Source organism: Xiphophorus hellerii, chromosome 1, assembly GCF_003331165.1.
Source record: "Xiphophorus hellerii strain 12219 chromosome 1, Xiphophorus_hellerii-4.1, whole genome shotgun sequence".
NCBI classification, from domain to species: domain Eukaryota; kingdom Metazoa; phylum Chordata; class Actinopteri; order Cyprinodontiformes; family Poeciliidae; genus Xiphophorus; species Xiphophorus hellerii.
Window position 1 is genome coordinate 3,682,076 of NC_045672.1, and position 18,607 is coordinate 3,700,682.

The window sequence follows — 18,607 nt, forward strand, 5'->3', positions numbered from 1 at the left end:
GGATAGGTGGAGCAGTGGCTGCGTAGGATAGCTCCAGTGGCGGTTATACATATTTTTTTTTCATGCGGACACAGAAAAAAAAAGAAAAAGAATGAAAGCTCTGAAGCTATTAATGAAAACTGTGATTCTATCAAGTGCAACAGCATCAGCTTCATGTTTAATTAATTGCAAAAGTAAAACTGTGAAAGTAAAAAAAATGAGATTGGTCCAATGTATCAGTTAGCTACCATTTCTATGTAACACATATAAGAAACTGACTGTGTATTGTCTCTTCAGCACAAGGGCCAGGACCAGTTCTGCAGGGCACTGGCCACCGGTTAGAACCGCCCCTGCTTGGATCCCAAAGGCGAAAACACAGCTTTCTGCATCTTAGCATGCTGTTTAAATATGCTCTAAAAGAGCGTATTTCAGCAGGGGCATTAAAGCAGACTAACGTTAATCACAAGTCTGTCAGGGTTAATAGCCTTTTTATTCAGCACTGATGTTCCATCATGTTGGTTTTTATTTGTTAACCATTTACAGGATGTGGTTATTTACAGGCAGCAGAAAAAAACAGATTTACAAAAACTAAGGTTAAATATGTAACTATCAGCTACTGAACAGGGGTTGATGGTAAAATAAGGGGAGTTTTTTCAACAGAAAATTTCCAGCAAGAGTCTGGAGGTAGATGTTGGTGATCACCGGATCTGCAAAAAAGAAAATAAATACAATAAAAAGCATGTCACACATTAGCTGAGCAGTGAATCGTTTATTGAAAGCTCACAGAAAGGATAATAGGCATGACTTCTTCTGCTTTTATACGTACCTGGAAGGTTTTGAGTCGTAAATTCAATAGATCTATCAAAACTTCAGGAGAGACATGTTTCTACTTGTCCCGATGAAAGTCGATCAATAAATGTAACAACATACAGAGCATGCGAGGTGATATTGCTGTCCTGACCAAGTAACCAAAGGTAAATAAATCACCATCTGGACTTGATGGAGCAAACCGGTTTAATAACCTCCTGATGAGCACAGCAGTGATTAATACAGAGAACATTCTACGGTTTGGTCTTCTGCATGTAGAGCTTCACAAAGAACTCAAGTTCCAGAAAAATCCATATTTTATCACAGTACAACCACAAATCCATGTCCTGTGATACCTGAAACCAGTCATGCGGCCACATTTTGAGGTCTTGGTCTTCTCTCAACCTTCAGACCAATCAAGTCCAAAAACAAAGAACAGTGAGTTCAGTTCTCCACCTCCACCTGTCGCTTCCAGCTAATAGTACGACAGTTAACATTTATAGTGATGACTGTGCTCTGTAGAGTTGTCTGGCTTTCCTGATTAACTAGTTACTAGAGTGTTAGATTTATTGGACAAGTGGCATTTAGTTGTAGCTGCTGCTTACATCAAACTTTAGCTTCACATAAATGTTGTGGCAGTGCACCTGACTAAATGAGTTAGGAAATTTGCAACTGCGATTCTAAACCAGAAGGTTTAGGAGTGCATTTCTGACCATTTTACCAGGAGAGCATTTTTTTTAATTTTATTGGCTCTAGTGGCCTTTATTTAATAGTCAATTGACAGGAAAGTGAGTAATGAGAGAAGGGGCAAAGGCAAAGGTCGCCAGGCTGGGAATCGAACCTGCGACAGCCACGTCGAGGTCTAAGGCCTCCATATGTGGGTTGTGCTAAACCCCTGCACCACCACTGGGGAGCATTTGTGAGGTCAGACACCAATGTTGGACACGAAGACCTAACCTGTGGGTGCCCATGTTCAGTCCTTGAGAGCAACCATCCTACAACTTTTAGATGTATCCCTTCTGATTCAAATGAATGACACTTTAATTCCAACAACCAAGGAATTCAACCATTTGATTCCATTTTTTGCCAAAGGGAGGCAGCTGAAAGTTGCAGGGTAGTAAATCCTGAGGTCCAGATTTGGGCACATGTGACCTAGTCCTTAAGGCCCCCACATTCTGGGGCCTTCTTCACGTCGCAGTGGTCCGTGTGTACTTGAGGCAAACTCACATTAGGCTGGAAACGTCTGCGAAAAAGTCAGTGTTCTGATGCGGAACTGAAGGAATTTATCATAAGAAATGTAGGCAATCAATATGCTCATCTATTAAATCTTTACCATTCGTAGGTAGTCCACTCGACTTACAGTGAACGCACAGTACGCCCGATTGTGTGTGAGTCTTTAGTCTATGAACTAACACATCGTGTTCTATCAGAATGAGGTAGGAACTCTGGGCAGATTAGTCAAGTTCTTCAGCTTTGCTTTCACTGTTGTACATGACTGTACACCAGTACAGGGATCATTACCAAAATGACCCTACATAGTTGGGAGCATGAAATGGTTGATGACGTCTTGGTATTCCCTGCAATTATGCAATTATTTTTATACGAACTAAGGAGCCTGGCCCTAACTCCTGGAAAACAGTTCCATGCCATCTTTGCACCAAACTTCAACCTAGACACAATTCAAGCAGCACCATAGAAGTTCAGTTCTCCTGGCAACTGTCAAACCCAGATCAGTCCATTTGACTGTCAGACATGGACATAATACATCATTTCCAGAAAACACGTCTCTGGACATCAAATATGGTCTTCAGATGAAGAAGACTGCTATCCACTGCAGAATGGATAGCAGTCTTTAGCTATCCACTCTGCATAAAGTCAGTGATCTCTGTATGCCATGTGTCTCACATTTTGATGACACTTCTGTGTGATTTACCATTTAAAGCTCAGTTACTGTCATTTCCAAGTGTTTCCACTTTATCATAATACCACTAACAGTCAACTATCCTATCGTGGTACACCAATGGAATTCATTAAGCTTCTGAGTAACTCATTGTTTAAAAAATCTTTGTAGAATAACTTTGCATGTAATGGTGGTAGAATTTATGAACCTGTGACTGGTAAAGTAATTGCAACACCTGAATTCAATTATTTGGATCTTGTAATGAATGCAGCTAAGTGGCAACAAAGACTAGACAACAAATTTCAACTTACAGATGTGCAAAAATGGTAGAGACGTACTCAAAGAGCTTATATTATACTGAAATGTTGCATGAAAAAACATTTTACTACTGAGTATTCAGTTAGAGTAAATGGAGACTATGAGACTAAGGTTAAGGTCTTTTTTGTCTTACCGTGTATTTGTCCCATTTCTTCTCGGGGTCGTACGGCTCCCAGCGACTTGCAGGAAAGATATGCTTGTTCTTCTCATACCAGCTCCTTAGCACCACTTTTCCTGCATGGGACTTTACACAGAGAGAGAAATACAACACAATTAACTATAATCTTCCATCTACAAAGCCCTCTGGCATCACTTTCTTTTGGCCCAAGATTTGTGGAGTGGAGCCATACTTTTATTTTGTTTACTCCCTGATGTTGGCCCAGTCTGAATGCACAGTAGTTGAAATCAAAGATTGGTTAGACCAGGTAACATTTTTCTAATCTGTTATTCTTCAGTTTTGGGGAACTTGTAGCTTTCCCATCCTTTCCTAAGGTGACGTCAACTGCTGCAGCCCATCTGTTTCCAGGTTCAACATGTGTGTCCATGTATTGAACTTGGAAACAGCTTTACAGATAAGTATTCTGTAAAGCTTGTTATTGCCAAACATGAGAAAATCCAAACAGCGATTAAATCCTCAGGGTTGGGAGTGACAACGGAACGTTCTAGTAAATGAAACTCCCCATTCCCCATTCTGATGTTCACTTTACATTTCTGCATGTCATCTTCACCTCTTCCAGGTGCTTTAAAACACAGAGTTACTGCTATGTGATTGACTGCCTTGGGATTTGTGTTAACAGGCAACTGAACAGAAGTACCTGACTCAGGGTCTTCCTCAGTGTATTATAAGCTTAGATAACCTCAATTTCCCTATGGGATTAATAAAGTTTAACCTAACCTAACCTATAAGCTACCAAGCTTTAGTTGCACCACCATCAGGCTACACACTAATAACTTAGCGAATTAAGTGACAAGTCACAAATAAAGAATCCCAAAATTTTGTACACTTTAATTAGATGAAACAACTGAAGTGCAAAAATGTTCTTATTTAATTTTTTTATGTTTGCCTTTTTTAAGACTTTGTAGTTGGTGTTTAGGTGTTGTTAATAATGCCTTATATTGATATTTTCTTGTCAACCTTAAAGTAATGGTAAACTCAAAGACACTGTACACCACTGGATGGCTGCCCTCGCGCCTCTACTGCCAGGCTTAGCAAGTTTCCTGGGAGGAACCCTGCTGTATGCAGGTCGAAATACAGCTGATTTTGTGTAGTTCTTTGAAGTGTGATGGTGCTGGCACCATCGCTGTGGAATTCATACTGCTCAACTGGGGCCAGGATTGTTGACGTGACGTCATTGTCTCAAGTTTCCCACAGTATTTAAGGATCAACATTCTTATGCTTCTTGTACTTTAGTTGATTCTTTTTCCATGGTAACACAGAGACCACACTTTCATCCTTCACAGTGAACAAAAGTCCAGAACCTGGTGATCTGAACCACAGGTTCCTCATGCTGTATTACTTACTTTGGTCAGCACAGTCTGTAAGCTCTCACTTTCTATTACCTCACTTATGAAGACAAAACCTAGAATCCCTCTTACTATCCAACACCCTGACTTTGACAAACCAAACAGTAATACTGGGAAATTACTGAATCAGTTGCATGTTTCTGTTTTTGGAGGGCAAATAGAACAACAAATCCCTCTCAGATTACTGTTGTTTGAAAATGTTTGATTATCCTAATCAGCTTACATATGAAAAGCATTTTTTACACCAATGCTATGAATGAATACATCTGTATGCATTTCATTCCATTTTCTTAGATAACATTCCATTTGTTGGAACGAGTCTTCATCACGCCATTTCATCGTGAAGTTTGGGAATTAATGTGTTGCTTCATTGTGAGCTGGATAGACACAGCGGCTGGATTAAAGGCCAACGTTTATCACAGAATGATAAGAGGTTCTGGTGTGAAGCAGTTAACAGCTGCAAAGAGAACAAGTTGTTTTCCAACAATCTTCCATGTGCTGTCAAGAGCTGACTCCAAAGATGAGGTAACATCCTCAACATGTTGCTGCATGTATGAGAAACGTGCTGCACAGTGCTTGAACCGCCTGTCGGAGGAGAGGGCTAACTAACAGAGCATCGACAGCAATGTATTCTTAATGTACATGTGTACATTTTATTCTTAATGTACATGTACACATTTTACAAATAAAAACAATGCAGAAAAATAACTGTGCAATACCAGGATGATTGTAAACACTTATTTACAATTGCTGGGAGGAAGCATCTCATATAATACTATTTTGTGCACTTAGGATGCAACAATCTGTCACTTTCTCTCATGTTCAGAAATACTGGAAAGAGCTAAATACAAAAGAATGCTAGGTCTAGTCCACATGTGGCCAGATATCTGGGCATACTAACACATTTTTATGCGTTATATAAAAACAAAAACATTTTTATGTGTTTTCTTACATCGGGAAATGGAGACTTAGGGCCCCACGCATTACAGTCTGATAATTCACCAGTATATACTTGCTTTAACACAATTCCCAATCGACAATGTATTTAATGAAACACAAGACATTGTGTTTTATTATATTATTATTATATATTTATATTCTAATACACCATTTAAAAGTAATTCAGCGTGGATATCCGTCTGAAAAAATGAAGCTCCTGGCACCATATTTAATTTCTAACAGGAAGTTGTGGTTGTTCTGAAGAAATCTGAAAAGTGCAAGCGAGGCTAATTTACAGAACGCTGGATGTGAAACAGTCTGTTAAAATGTTGCATAACTATATGCAACATTTCTGAATAACGGCTTCTTCTCATGTCAAAAGTTGCACTCACTTGCATTGTCCAGTGGAGGCGCAACTCTGCCCGAGTGACCTCTGACACGGCTTTGGGCGTCTGTGTTTTATCTTGTGTAGATGTCTTTTTTGAATATTTCACATGTGTATGTAGAGCACTGTTGAAGATGCATCTCTGTTACCTTTGGTGGCACAAATAACGTTTTCTACTCCTTTCTAGCCTTTCATGAGGTGATAGATATTTTAGACTAAGTAGTGCTGGTCTTTGGTAATCAGTTGAAGCAATTTGATAAAATATATTTCAAAAAATTAGGTTTCTTGGTTATTGTTACCTAACTGAACACAGAGAGATGCTGATGGCATGGCAGCAGAATTTGAGAAGTAAATCCGTTTTTGCCTGTGGCTTTATGGGTTAAAGAGATGATCAGTGATATGATAGGCTTTGTGGATCCAAAAACTTGTCTGTTTACTGACCTGATAAATAACTTCCTCCTGTGTGTAGCTTTGTACCAACATTCACATGCGGTTTCAATGGAATGCAACTGGGATTTTGGAGTTTTATAATTTATTCCAGCCTTACTCATATCCTGTTTATTTAGTACGCTCCTCACCTCATCTTTTTCCACAGTGGCATCGTTCACCAGTCGAATATCATCGTGGACGTCAAAGCTGAACAAAGGGCCTGTAAAAGGAAATTTTATGTCAGAAAAAAAAAAGATTCCTGAACATGACAACAGATGGGAATATATGTTCTTAAATGTGGTGTGTCTTTCAATTCTTCAGCTCAAGGGTATTTTTATGTTTCAGTGTAAATTAACGCCAGTTACAGTGGAAGGACAAAGGGCTGATATGACTTGGTTCAAGAATGCAAAACCAGACCATCAAATTGAAAACAGAGTACTTTTTATTCTAAACAGAGTACTTTTTATTCTCAGGGGAAAAAATTCTGATATCCATTAAAGGCGTTTGCCACAAAAACAAGAGTCAGGAAAAAACCCCTACAAAAATGCATCAGTTTTGAGACTTTGTCTCGTTAGCAGCTGCACTTTCTAACCAAGATATTCTCAAATGATGCAGATTTTCCATAGTTGGCGTGAGGTGCTGCAGCTAACGAGAGAAATGGCGACACATGTCTGGTTGCTGACAAAAGTGATTTAAATCACTGAACTGAGCATAGTAACTGTATTTAACTTGATTTTTTTTGTTATTTATGCTCTCAGAGAACCAACAGTGGCAAAAACAGTAAAAGTAACAATCCCATTCATTACGTGCAGTTTTGGGGTTTTCAGATATTTACTGGACTTTATTGTCACAACAAATCAAAAATCTTGTTGCGCTTAGAAATCCTTTCAATAACAATAAACAATTCAACAAATGACCACCCCTGGATCAGACACCAAGCATTTCGCCGTATTTAGTACACAAAAATAATGCAAAGTTGAGTAGCACTTTGCTAAGCGTATTGCTCAAACTGTCTGAAACATCGCCTAACTTGGCTGGTGTTTTTTGTTCATTGCAAAATTCCAGCGTTATTGAATGATGTAGGTATACCTTAGCACCAATAGGTGGCAGTGGTGCAATATGGTTTTATTAGGTTTTACCTAAAGGATGGTAGCAATGGTATTATTTATTCCTAGCAAGTTAGCCAAAACACATTTTTAAATCAAACAACCTTATTAAACCTCATTTCAGTTTGACATGCTTTGGGGGAAAAACTAAGCTAGTACAAAACTAAAGTGAGACTGCAATGTTAGCTTAAAGGTTTATTGCTTAAAACTTTAAGCTAAAGCTAATCAGAACTAAAGAGTTAGCTCTGATGTTTTTAAGAGCGTGGTTGTATGACATTATTTTACCATAATAGTTCCCTTACCCGTAACGTAAATATGCCTCTTAATCATCAGTTATTATGTGGTCCATAATGACAGCTAGTCAGACGTATGCTGTCTATTTTTGTTAGCTAGTAGATTAAAACTGTTTGTTATTGTAGTCCAAACAAAGTCTTCGTTTTATGTGGAGTTACACTGGTTAAGCTCACAGAGATTCAGCATCTATCCCCTACAAGTAAGGGAACTCTTTCAAAAGCCCCAATTTAAAATAAAATAATAAAAAATAATCAGAACTAACCCTTTTAAATGTAAATCTTAAAGTCCTGTCAGCGGTGGTGTGAAAGTATAATTAACAACCGTAAGGTAGAGTGAAAATAGTTCAGCTTGAAGATGAATGGCACACATAAAGTTGTTCAAGGTGACTGTAGTCAACTTACCAGACTTTCCTCTGGCTTTGGTCACAATGAAGTCATAAAAACTGTGGTGCTACATAACACAAGAAAATGAGGACCAGTTTAATTCAACATTCCTACAAAGCATTCCTTTCAATACTCAAGAAAGAAATGTTTTAATTCTTAGTCATTAATAACTATGTAATTAAGAAAAAAAAAAACTGGACTCACATGTGGGATTATGAGATCTTCCTTGATGTACATCAGTTGCTCCACCCCAGCAGACCTGAAGAGAAGAAGTGTTGACTTTAAAGTACGCACAGAAGTGAAACATTAACACTTCTTCCATTAGTGGTATAGAATAAAAAATAAACCACAGGAGGAAACATGTTTCCTGCTTCATAGACGTAGTAAATTGGATGATTCCACATAGGAAATAACAGAGTGATAAAGAAGTAAAAAAAACAACTTTTTATTCAAAGAATGAAGGAACCGTTTGAAACAATGAAAGCTTAAAATAGAGAAGAAAAAACATCTCAGACTACTTTTTGCATAATGGCCTTCCTTCTAGTCTAATATCAAGGCACTTTGATTACCTGCTGATATTTTTTTGTCCGACATATGTGAATAAAACATTTAAACCCAGTTGAACAAGTTTTAACAAAAGCCAGAAGAGCACTTAACAACCCCATATCAAAATTTTATGAAGTTCTTATTTTATGAGTTCCTCCAGAACCCAAAAGCCTTCTGGTAGCAGGTTTTCTTTTCTTAAACTACCTACAAACCCAGAACTATTCTAGTCCCAAATGCCCCTGGAGCAGCTGCCCTGCGGATCTGAGGCTGGGTTGAGCATGTGGAAAATATGAGGGGAAACATCGCTTTTAAATTGGGACTGCAAAACATATTAAAGCGTAATGGTCAACCCCATCTCAGCAACACATTCCCAAAGGAAAGTCTGGCTACAATCTGCAAATAAAATATTTGTCCATTAACTAGAATGGCTTGAGTTAGTCCACTTTGACGTATACCTATTTCGGCTTCGATAGTCCAACTGGCCTGAAGGATTTTATCTAGCAGGTGCTTTTGTTCAGTAAATAGGGCCATTACCTTATCAGTACCCTGGTAATGGCCTCAACGCATCTCACAGTTGCACAATTGTTCCTTAGACTTCGACTTCGACTGACTTTGTTGTCATTTTCAACAGTATAAAATATGAATATAAATCTAAATATAAAATATAAAGTGCAGGACTGACAGTAAAATAGAAGTTATTTAGCTCTGTACATGTGCAAGGTATAAAGTGGAGACCAGTTTTTGAGTGCAGTCCAGTTAAGAGTTCAGCAGTCTGATGGCAAGTGGGAAAAAGCTGTTTCGGAACCAGGTGGGCCTGCACCGGATGCTGCAGAACCTCTTTCCAGAGGGCAGCAGGGAGAACAGTCCATGGTGGGGGTGTGAGGGGTCACTGATGATGTTTCAGCCTCAGGACACGCATCCTGCATCGATGGTTGACCTGACACTTCGCCCTTTTGCCTGAGCTGGGTGTGGAAGGTTGTTGCCGAAGCAGTTTCTCCTTGTGTGCCTTCTTCTCACTCACATGAGAGTTACCCAACTCTTTTGCAAGCTCAACCAGGAAGTCCACCCGTCTCTCCTGCACCCCAATGCATGCCTGATAAAGCACATGTGCATTCAGTGCTGCCATGTCAATCATGTTTGCCAGGTTTGCTGACCAGCTGTCACATAGTGATGGAACCTTGGTCAACCCCGCAAGATTATGACTGAAATAAATGCCATTAGTTCTTGTGAACTAAATAGGTGAAGCAGTCACCTATTTATCCTCCACAGCACAAAAGGCTGCATGCAAATTTGCATGTGCAAAGTCTCCCAGATCTCTTTTGCTTACACTTTTTGCATGATTTTTTTGAGGTGGATCAACACAATTAATTTGGTTAGTTTATTTCTAAACTGTCATTTTAAACCCTCTTAGCTTTATTTCAAAGAGAAACATTACTAATTTCTTTTAGAAAAACCTTTGCATATTTTTTGAAACAGATTCTATGTTTTGCAAACTCTATGTACATTTGGCAAAATGACCTGGATAATGCAGCACAACATCATGGATCAGCTGCAAAAGGTCACATCTCTCCAAAAACACTTCATGTATGCTTCAAAACTAAACTGAAGAGCATTACCTACAGGAGACCTGATCTCCTGCTGGTATCATAGATACCCACCCCCAACATGGACTATTCACACTCCTACCTTCTGGCCTGACGGTCAACGACCACATTTACAATTGAAGAAGGGATGCTAATTTGAGCCATCAGAGTCGTCAGGGTGGACTCCGGCCTTTTGGCCCTGTTGAGCCGATATGGGAAGGACTCGAAAACCGAGCCATCCTAGTCACTCTTGTTAACGAATGTAAGAATGTGTTTATTTTTTCTTGACTCTGAACTGACCTGAGCTCACTAAAGTCCTTCCTGAGGACCTCCAGGGCCTTCTGCAGGAAGTTCTGGATGGTGTTACCCTTCTTCATCTGCAGCACAGACACACAGAATAAATATGATGGTGCTGCACGGAAAAAAAGCAACAAAAAACTACCAATACCATATTGGGGCTTTTATAATTAGAAAAAAACAACACATAAATAAATGTCCTCCCCAAAAATAATCGGAAATTTTTAGATTAATCTCAGAAATTTTCAAGCAAATTTTGCACTTTTAAAGCAAATATTTCCACATTCTTATAGAACATTTCTGAGATTCATTTCACAATTTCTGGGTTTTACTAGCAAATTTTGGACCTTTCAAAGTCAAAAATGTCCCTACTTTTTCTACAAATTTTCTGAAATTGATCTCACATTTTCTGACTTTTTTCTAGCAAATTTTAAACTTTTCAATCTAAGAAATTTCCTTGACTTTCATAGAAAAATTCAGAGATTAATTTCAAAAAAATTTTTAGCAAAAATGTATTACTCTTCTTTTTTTCTATTGACAAATGCCCTAATGCGCCTTTGTAAAAAACAAAAGAAGAAATTATTTCCGAGCACAAAGGTCACACTTGGTAAACTATATGATTTATGTAGATATACTTAATTATTAAGGCACACTTTATCCCTCTCTGAGATTGTTTTTCTTTAAATTTATACCGTACCTTAAATTGTGTTACAGCAATTAAAGTTTGTATATAATATAAATTTACAGCATTGTCCAAAAAGGTCAGACGAGAACACAAACATTGTGCCGATCCAGACTTCCTGTTTTCTCATTGTAGAAAACGGCCGCTGCCATCAAACTCAGCCTCCTGTTTACCTTGACAGTTTTCCGGTGGCCTGAGCCGTCCCAGTAGCTGAAGGTAATTTCAATTTCTTCATCTAAGGACAGAAATTCATAAAAAGATGTGGGTTACACACATCAAAGAGTATGGCGGCATATAGATTTCTGCCAAAAAACTCAAATTTTGAGATAAATCTCAGAAATTTTCTTAGAAAAAAAAAGTTAATTTCAGAGACTCTCAAAAGAGTCAGACCTTTTTCCTTACACATTTTTGAATTTGGAGCCCAGAAATGTCTTTTTAGCAGAAATGTACTCTTTTTGTTTCTACCTACAATGGTCCTAATATGCCATAAAAGAGTGCTGCATGATTTAGGTTTAAATAAAAATAAAAGTCTGACCACTCACTCTTGATCTTCTCCTGCTTCAGCTCCCACTCCTGTCTCAGCTCCTCTCTGAGGCGGTTTTCCTCCTCCTGCAAAAAAAGAAATTAAAAACTGGGAAAGAAATTTACGCACCAATGTAATTCAAAATGTCATTTAAACCAGTGGTCCCCAACCTTTTTATCACCGCGGACCGGTCAAGGCTTGGCAATTTTACTGTGGCCCGGGAGAGGGAGTGAACCGTCAGAGAAGGCTTCTTCAGGTTGGTGTGCCCGCTAAAGCCTAGTTCACATGGCACAATTTAACATTTTTTGCCCCGATTTTCCCCTTATGACAATCTTAGAACGTTCCGAGTTCTAAGACTGTCGCTTACGATAATTTTAACCGATCATCCTGCCTGTGTGGTGTGTTACGTAGAACGTCGGGACCGCACCGATCTAAAATCGGGCATATGCAACATGTTGGATTGTCTTGGCCCGACTATCTCAGCGCGAGGGGTTTTCCCCGACTGGAAGCGAGAACACAACCTGTTGAATGTGACAGGTAGCCAATCAGAAAGCGCGGTGACGTAATCACGGAGGGAAATCCCAAACCGCTGACATGGCGCAACAGAGTCCGGTGGAAACAGCATGAATGTTTATTCAGCATTTCGTACAAGAAATATCAACAGAAATGATGAGGAGAGGAGAGGAGTTGGAGCGAAATTGCTACAGCAGTTGATAAACCCGGAAACTTCTCAGCTGCTTGTGGGCTCAATGTTGGCGCGCTAGACGTAACCGAGAGAATCCGGCTAAAGGATTTTCAAAATAAAAAATCCTCTATTTTCAGATAATATACGAAACGGAAATATTGAATTATTTCTTGTGCGGCCCGGTACCGGTCCGCGGCCTGGGAGCTGGGGACGACTGATTTAAACTAACAACATTCCAGCTGCATAAGGCAGAGCAAGTTGTGAGGAAGACCACAATTTGGTTTTCCAAGTTGGAGGTTTGAGTGGACCGGACCTCTCTGTCTCGATCAGGAAGGAAACTCGTATCCACATCTGGATTTTTGCCCAATTTCTTCTTCTTGACTGGAACACCTGCAATAGACATAAAATAATATAGGGAATGGCATCTTTTTATCTGCTTTGTTTAATTAGAACTTTAACAAGGCAGGGATCAGAACTCTGTATGAAAGCCAGTCAAGTTCTTCTGACCTTGTTTTGTAAACAAACAAAAAAAACACACAAAACCGTTCCTACAAAGCTGGAAGTTTGAAATTGCCCAAATCTGCAACACTAAGGAGTTTTCTTGAAATGATGCAAATGTGAAATTTATATTTAGGTATGTTTTTGGAAAGTTTTGCCACTGATTCAAGAGGAAGAATCAACGATCAAAAACGATCAAAATACTCACAATCCTGATCTTCCTCGTAATTTTTGTCATCGTCGTCATCGTCGTCGTCGTCGTCATAATCATCATCTTCATCTTCCTCCTCTTCTTCATCAGGATTAAAAGATAAACTGGCAATTTTTCTCTTTTGTTCCTCCTTCCTCTTTTTCTCTTTCTGTTTTTCCAGCTTGCTGGAAACAGAGTAAAAAAACCCAAAAAAAACAAATGAACAGAATATTGGTTTACTAGACATTCCAGTAAAGAACAGAGAGCTGTAAACAGTACATTTGTGGTAAATTTGGGTTTATTTATTACAGTGGGAGACATTAAGACAATTCATATGTTGGCAGTTTGCATGTGTCCAGGATTAACACAGTATACATTTATAAATAATTTTAGAGTTCTCAAAATTAGTTCCTTAGTCAAGACCAGTTTGCTATAATTTTTAACTACAAAGGTTATAAGTTGGTTTCTCCAAAGTAGTAATAAAAGGTTGTAGTTGGAACACAGCTGGAGCTTATGCTAAAGAAACAGGAAGGCGTTAAATCACAGCAACACTGTGGCCAATAAAGTTGCTTCACGAAAAAGGAAAATTCACCAAACCATAAAGAATCTGACCTCACATTACCTTAAGATAAAAAAAAAGTTTAATAAAGGCCTTTAAATCAGCTAGAAAAAAGCAGACTGATTAGAGCAAACACACTGATTGTGTGGGTGGTCTCTGGATTGTTTTCAACCGGAGCAAAAGTTCCAAGGAGAATACAAGACCTAATAAGGTATAGGGAATGTGTCTAATTTCAGCTTTTTAATTTACAACTGCTGCTGGAGGAATGGTTCGGATTGAAAACAGTCCTATCAAATGCATCAATCTGCTGTTTAGGTTATGTTTGTATTGAAGCCTTACTGACAGCCAAGCAAAACAAATGGTCCTGCCTTTGGCCAACAAAGCCCAGTCTCCCTGTGAGTCTGCTTCCAATTTAAATCCCTTAACATTTCCACTTCTACTAAACATTTAGTGGTTTTAACAAAGCAGATATATTATTGGATAAAACAAAAACAATGAATGGCAATAATTCTTTTAGCAGTCATCAATTATATTGCACATATAATTTCAAAAGTGCATAAATAGAATAGAATTCAACTTTATTGTCATTGCACTGTCACAAGTCAAGCAACGAGATGTAGTTTGCATCTATCCAGAAGTGCTCTACAAGATATAAATATTTATTTACAGATGTACAAGACTATGTATGTATGGACTATAAGGGGCTATAGCAAGAGATATACTGTAGATATTGTGTATAAATATAAATATGGGAGCTATATGCACAGATTATACAGATTATACAGAATATATAAGAATGTTAGGGAATGGATTATAGATAAATAATGGCAGATAAAATTTACAGGTTGTATGTGTGTGTGAAGAAAACAGTCCGTGATGTGTGTGTGTGTGAGGATAGTCCATGTGTTATTGTTGTATGAGAGGATAGGGGAGTACAGTCCTTATAGTTTATGTTTTATGTCAGGAGGCGTTCAAAAGCGTGACATCTGTGGGGAAGAAGCTGTTCCGGTTCCTGGTGGTTCTGGTCCGTAGGCTTCTATAACGCCTCCCAGAGGGCAGGAGGGAAAAGAGTGTGTGTGCTGGGTGAGTGGAGTCCTTTGTGATTTTCCCGGCCCTTTTCAAACACCGCTTCCTGTAGATGTCCTTGATGGCAGGTAGCGGTGCCCCGGCGATATACTGGGCAGTTTTCACCACCCTCTGCAGCGCCTGACGTATGACGTATTTATTTGTGCTTCATATTTAAAGCCGAGGGTTACAACATTGTTATGAGGTAGAAGGTAAATCATGACTTCTTTCAAGCAGATGAAAGATGGGGTGAAATCCAGCCCAGACCTAAAAAGCTCCCCAAAAGAACATGCAGTAAAATCCTGAGCCTGGACTTTGAGAAATATCTTCAAATGATTTGAGTGGAACTATTTCAGGGAAAGAAAATGCTATGGAGACTGAAATGTTTTTCTTTGGTTGTAAACTCCAGCAACATCAGCCAAAGAACCCAACTAAAATACTTTTTTACAGAAATGCTATTGATGAATATATATATTTTAAATTAAATTCAAAACAATCTAAAGAAAACTGCATTTAAAAACAGGCCAATATTAGAGAGAAAGTAATAATCCTACAAAATGCAAAAGTTAATTTGCTCATCTAAAGCTCAATAAACAAGCAGCAAAACCAGGAGAATGCTTTGGTTTTTACATCATATTAAATCTATATCTTGCTTAAATAGAGTACTCAAAAAAAATTTGTTTTTGCCAGTTTCAGTTTCTTTATTATTTATTTTGCATTGGCTGCTATACTGCCAGTTGCACCAACTGAACACATTAAAGATGATTTTACATGTTTGATCAAGCTTATGAAGCTGTTGATGTGTTTATTTGTGCTGCACTAGTGCAGAGCTATCAAATAAATTTGTAATTCAGTACATTCACATCTGTGTCCAAGAAAAGAAATGTTTTAAGTCAATTTAGAACTGTTTTCCTGTATCGGATCAGTATTGGCCGATACTAAACCTCAGATGTCGGTGTCGGAAGTGAAAAAAGTGGATCAGTGTATGCAGATCTGTGCAACAGGAGACAAAGACTCTAAGCTATTCTGTCTACTGGAAAAATGTAATTGTTCCAAAGTTATTGAGTTGTTAAATAATTAAATAATTGTCACCCTTTTTTGGGGAAATGATTAATCAGCATACAAGTTTGTTAGTATTCACCCTGAATGATTTTTAGAAATCTGCAGGCTGAAGGTGGAAAAAAAGCAGAAAGGAAACATGGATATATGGCGACCTCTGCAGAATAAACCAGGATATGGCTAAAACAATGCAGCGTTTACATGTTTCAGGTTAACGCTGTTATAACTACATTATAAATAAAGATAATGTCAAAATGGAGAAGATAAGCTGTGTGTGAAAAAACTAAGTGCATTCCCTCCATAGGTTGTAGAGCCATCATTAGCAGCAAAACACGTTGATTTTCTGTTAGACTTTATCAGTTTCTCACATAGCTTCAGACATCTGTTTCCGTGGAGCTACTTTGGGATCACAACAAAGCTTGTTTTAACTGCATTAGGGTTTGGACTTTGAACCATTTCAACACTTTGATTCTTGTTTTTCAGTCAGTTATTCTGTTGAAGACTTGCTGATTGCTGTGTTTGGGTCTTATGTTGTGGTGGATTTTCTCAACCACTCCATAAAGACAGACACTTTCAACACAGCTGGTATGAAGTGTTTGCTGCTGATCAAACAGCAGCAAACACTTCATACCAGATGGTATGAAGTGTTTGTGTTCCTGCTGTAGGTGAGAGAACCCAACCACAGCAGAAGCAGAAGCAGCATGAATGTAGTTAGTAGCACTGTTGCCTAGCAGCAAAAAGATTCTTGTTCTTCTGCCAATGGATTGTGAAAGATCAGCCAGAACACAGTCCGGATGTTAAACCCCATTGAGAACTTTTGGGACGTTCTGGAGATTTTTACAAAGTGGTGGCACTCTACCGTCATAAAAACAAGATCTTGCTGATGCCACCCACCCTGCTTAACTAACCGTGAGAAAATGAGCAGCTAAAGTTATCAATGATCAATATCATTGGTATTGATCAAGTGTCTATTGAAATATATATTGTTACTGATTTATTGTCCATCCCTTGTGAATAACCTTTAGTGAAACTATGGACTTTTGATTGTTTGGAAAATTTGCCAAGTTTGATGGGTAGCAACGTTTGTTTCTCTACAGTCATTGCTGAGGCCTTTCCATCTTGGAATTGTTGATGGCTAGTTAATTAAGTCCCCTTGACACCTGAGTGATGTTATTTTGGCTTGTGGACGTCAGACTGATCAGAAGAGACTGAGATCTTTTAAATCAAAATGTGTTCACTCACAGCTGCAGTTCCTTGGACTGCTCCTTCTTGGCCAGCTGCTTCTCTCTCTCCTTCACCAGAGCCTCCTGCTTGGCCTTCATGTCATTCAAGGTCACCAGGCCTGTTTCAGACATTGAAGAACAAAAAGTTTGGAAAAAAGCAAACAATAAACACCATTGCTTACTATTACTAAGGGTCTTTAGACAATGTCAGTAAAATTGTCAAACATACTTACCGACAGTACTGGACTTTAGCTCTGCTTCCACAGCATCATAGTGAGCAGAGAATTTCTTGTCAATGTTGGATTTGACCATGTTGTCCTGCAACAACCAACATGCACCAAGATATAGACAAAGAAATAAAAATCAAACATTGCTTGACCCAAAAATTCCAAAACTTAGAGCACTAACTCACTCACGCACATCAACATGTGTGCTGCACATGTTGATATTCCAGTTTGTCTAATGTAATTGATAGAATTTGTGTGATATGCGGCCTTTCTGATATGAAATAGATATGCTTTGAAAATGTTCTTGGCACAGAGGAAAGTACCGAACTGCACTGAGAGGGGGCAGTGCTGAGCCAAGAAGGCCAAAAGCCAACAGATCTTCTACGCATTGAAAAGACTGAAAACATTCAACAAGGATGACTTTTACAACACGGAGAAGGTAAATAAAAATAAGTTTCAAAATACTGAGATTCACCAAAAATATTTAGATAAAATCAATCTAATTTGACTTTTTATTTTTCTTACAGCTAAACAGTATGGAGTCGATTCAAGCATAATTAAAAGTTTTTTAAACAACTAAATATTTCAATTAAGGCCAAAATTGAAAAATTTTGAGTTTTCTATATTTGTATATCAGACTCCAGAGGAGTCAGAACCTCACCATACGTCACTGCAACACAGAATTTAATATTTATGTGCGTCTTTATTTTTTGTTGGATGTTCAGTCATGAAAACGCACAACTTGCACGTATATTTTTGATCTAATTCCACTGTATATAATTTTTTGAACACTTAACATTATAAACACCCGTCCATGGCTTACAGTAGCTAAACTATATGTAGAATATTCGATACTATTTTGAATAGGACGTAAAACCAGGTACGAAGCGTAACTCTGTAGGGGAAAACTATCCCAAAAGTAACTGCGAACAAACAAGTAACTGATAGGTGACACTTATTAGCAAGCAGAAGTAAATCACGCTGACAATGACAGGAGCATTTTTCCATAAGCACGTGCATCTAAGACGTTCCAAACCTCTGCTATCTTCTGTTTGAGCTGTTCAAGTTGCTCCCTCTCTTTTTCTCGTTTTTTCATTAGCTGCATGGCTCTGCCCGCCTCGCTGGCAGCTCCTTTGTACTGCGCCATGTCGGTATCTTTATCTTCGAAGCTCCCTCGGAATGAATAATAACAAAGAAACAGCGAGTAAAGGCGTTCAATATACGAATTTAACTAAAGATTGTTCCAGAACTGCGAAGACTCTGCTTGACAGTCCACCATAACAAGAAAAATGGCGACGTCGCAGTGCATGCTGGGTAATTTAAAAAGAAGACGAGACGCGTTGTCGCACCTGCCATATTGGTCAGGGAGAAGTCGCCTTTCTGAACCCCGGGATGGCTGAAGAGGT

General features: G+C 38.6%; 1 protein-coding gene and 1 long non-coding RNA gene across 2 annotated transcripts in view; one reads left to right on the forward strand and one right to left on the reverse strand.

Moving 5' to 3' along the window:
- LOC116720590 (uncharacterized) overlaps positions 1–18,607 on the forward strand; it is a 957,300-nt gene that overhangs the window by 760,498 nt on the left and 178,195 nt on the right. The gene's annotated exons all lie outside the window — the stretch shown is intronic.
- On the reverse strand, positions 451–18,499 carry fam50a (family with sequence similarity 50 member A). The gene is made up of 13 exons (XM_032563784.1): positions 18,238–18,499; positions 17,208–17,292; positions 16,994–17,093; positions 13,087–13,253; positions 12,694–12,770; positions 11,715–11,781; positions 11,346–11,407; positions 10,494–10,570; positions 8,269–8,323; positions 8,083–8,131; positions 6,431–6,501; positions 3,138–3,248; positions 451–686 (listed from the first exon to the last, which is right to left on the reverse strand). Exons 1-13 carry the CDS (start codon positions 18,346–18,348, stop codon positions 678–680), a joined length of 1,041 nt encoding a protein of 346 aa, XP_032419675.1. The 5' UTR covers positions 18,349–18,499; the 3' UTR covers positions 451–677.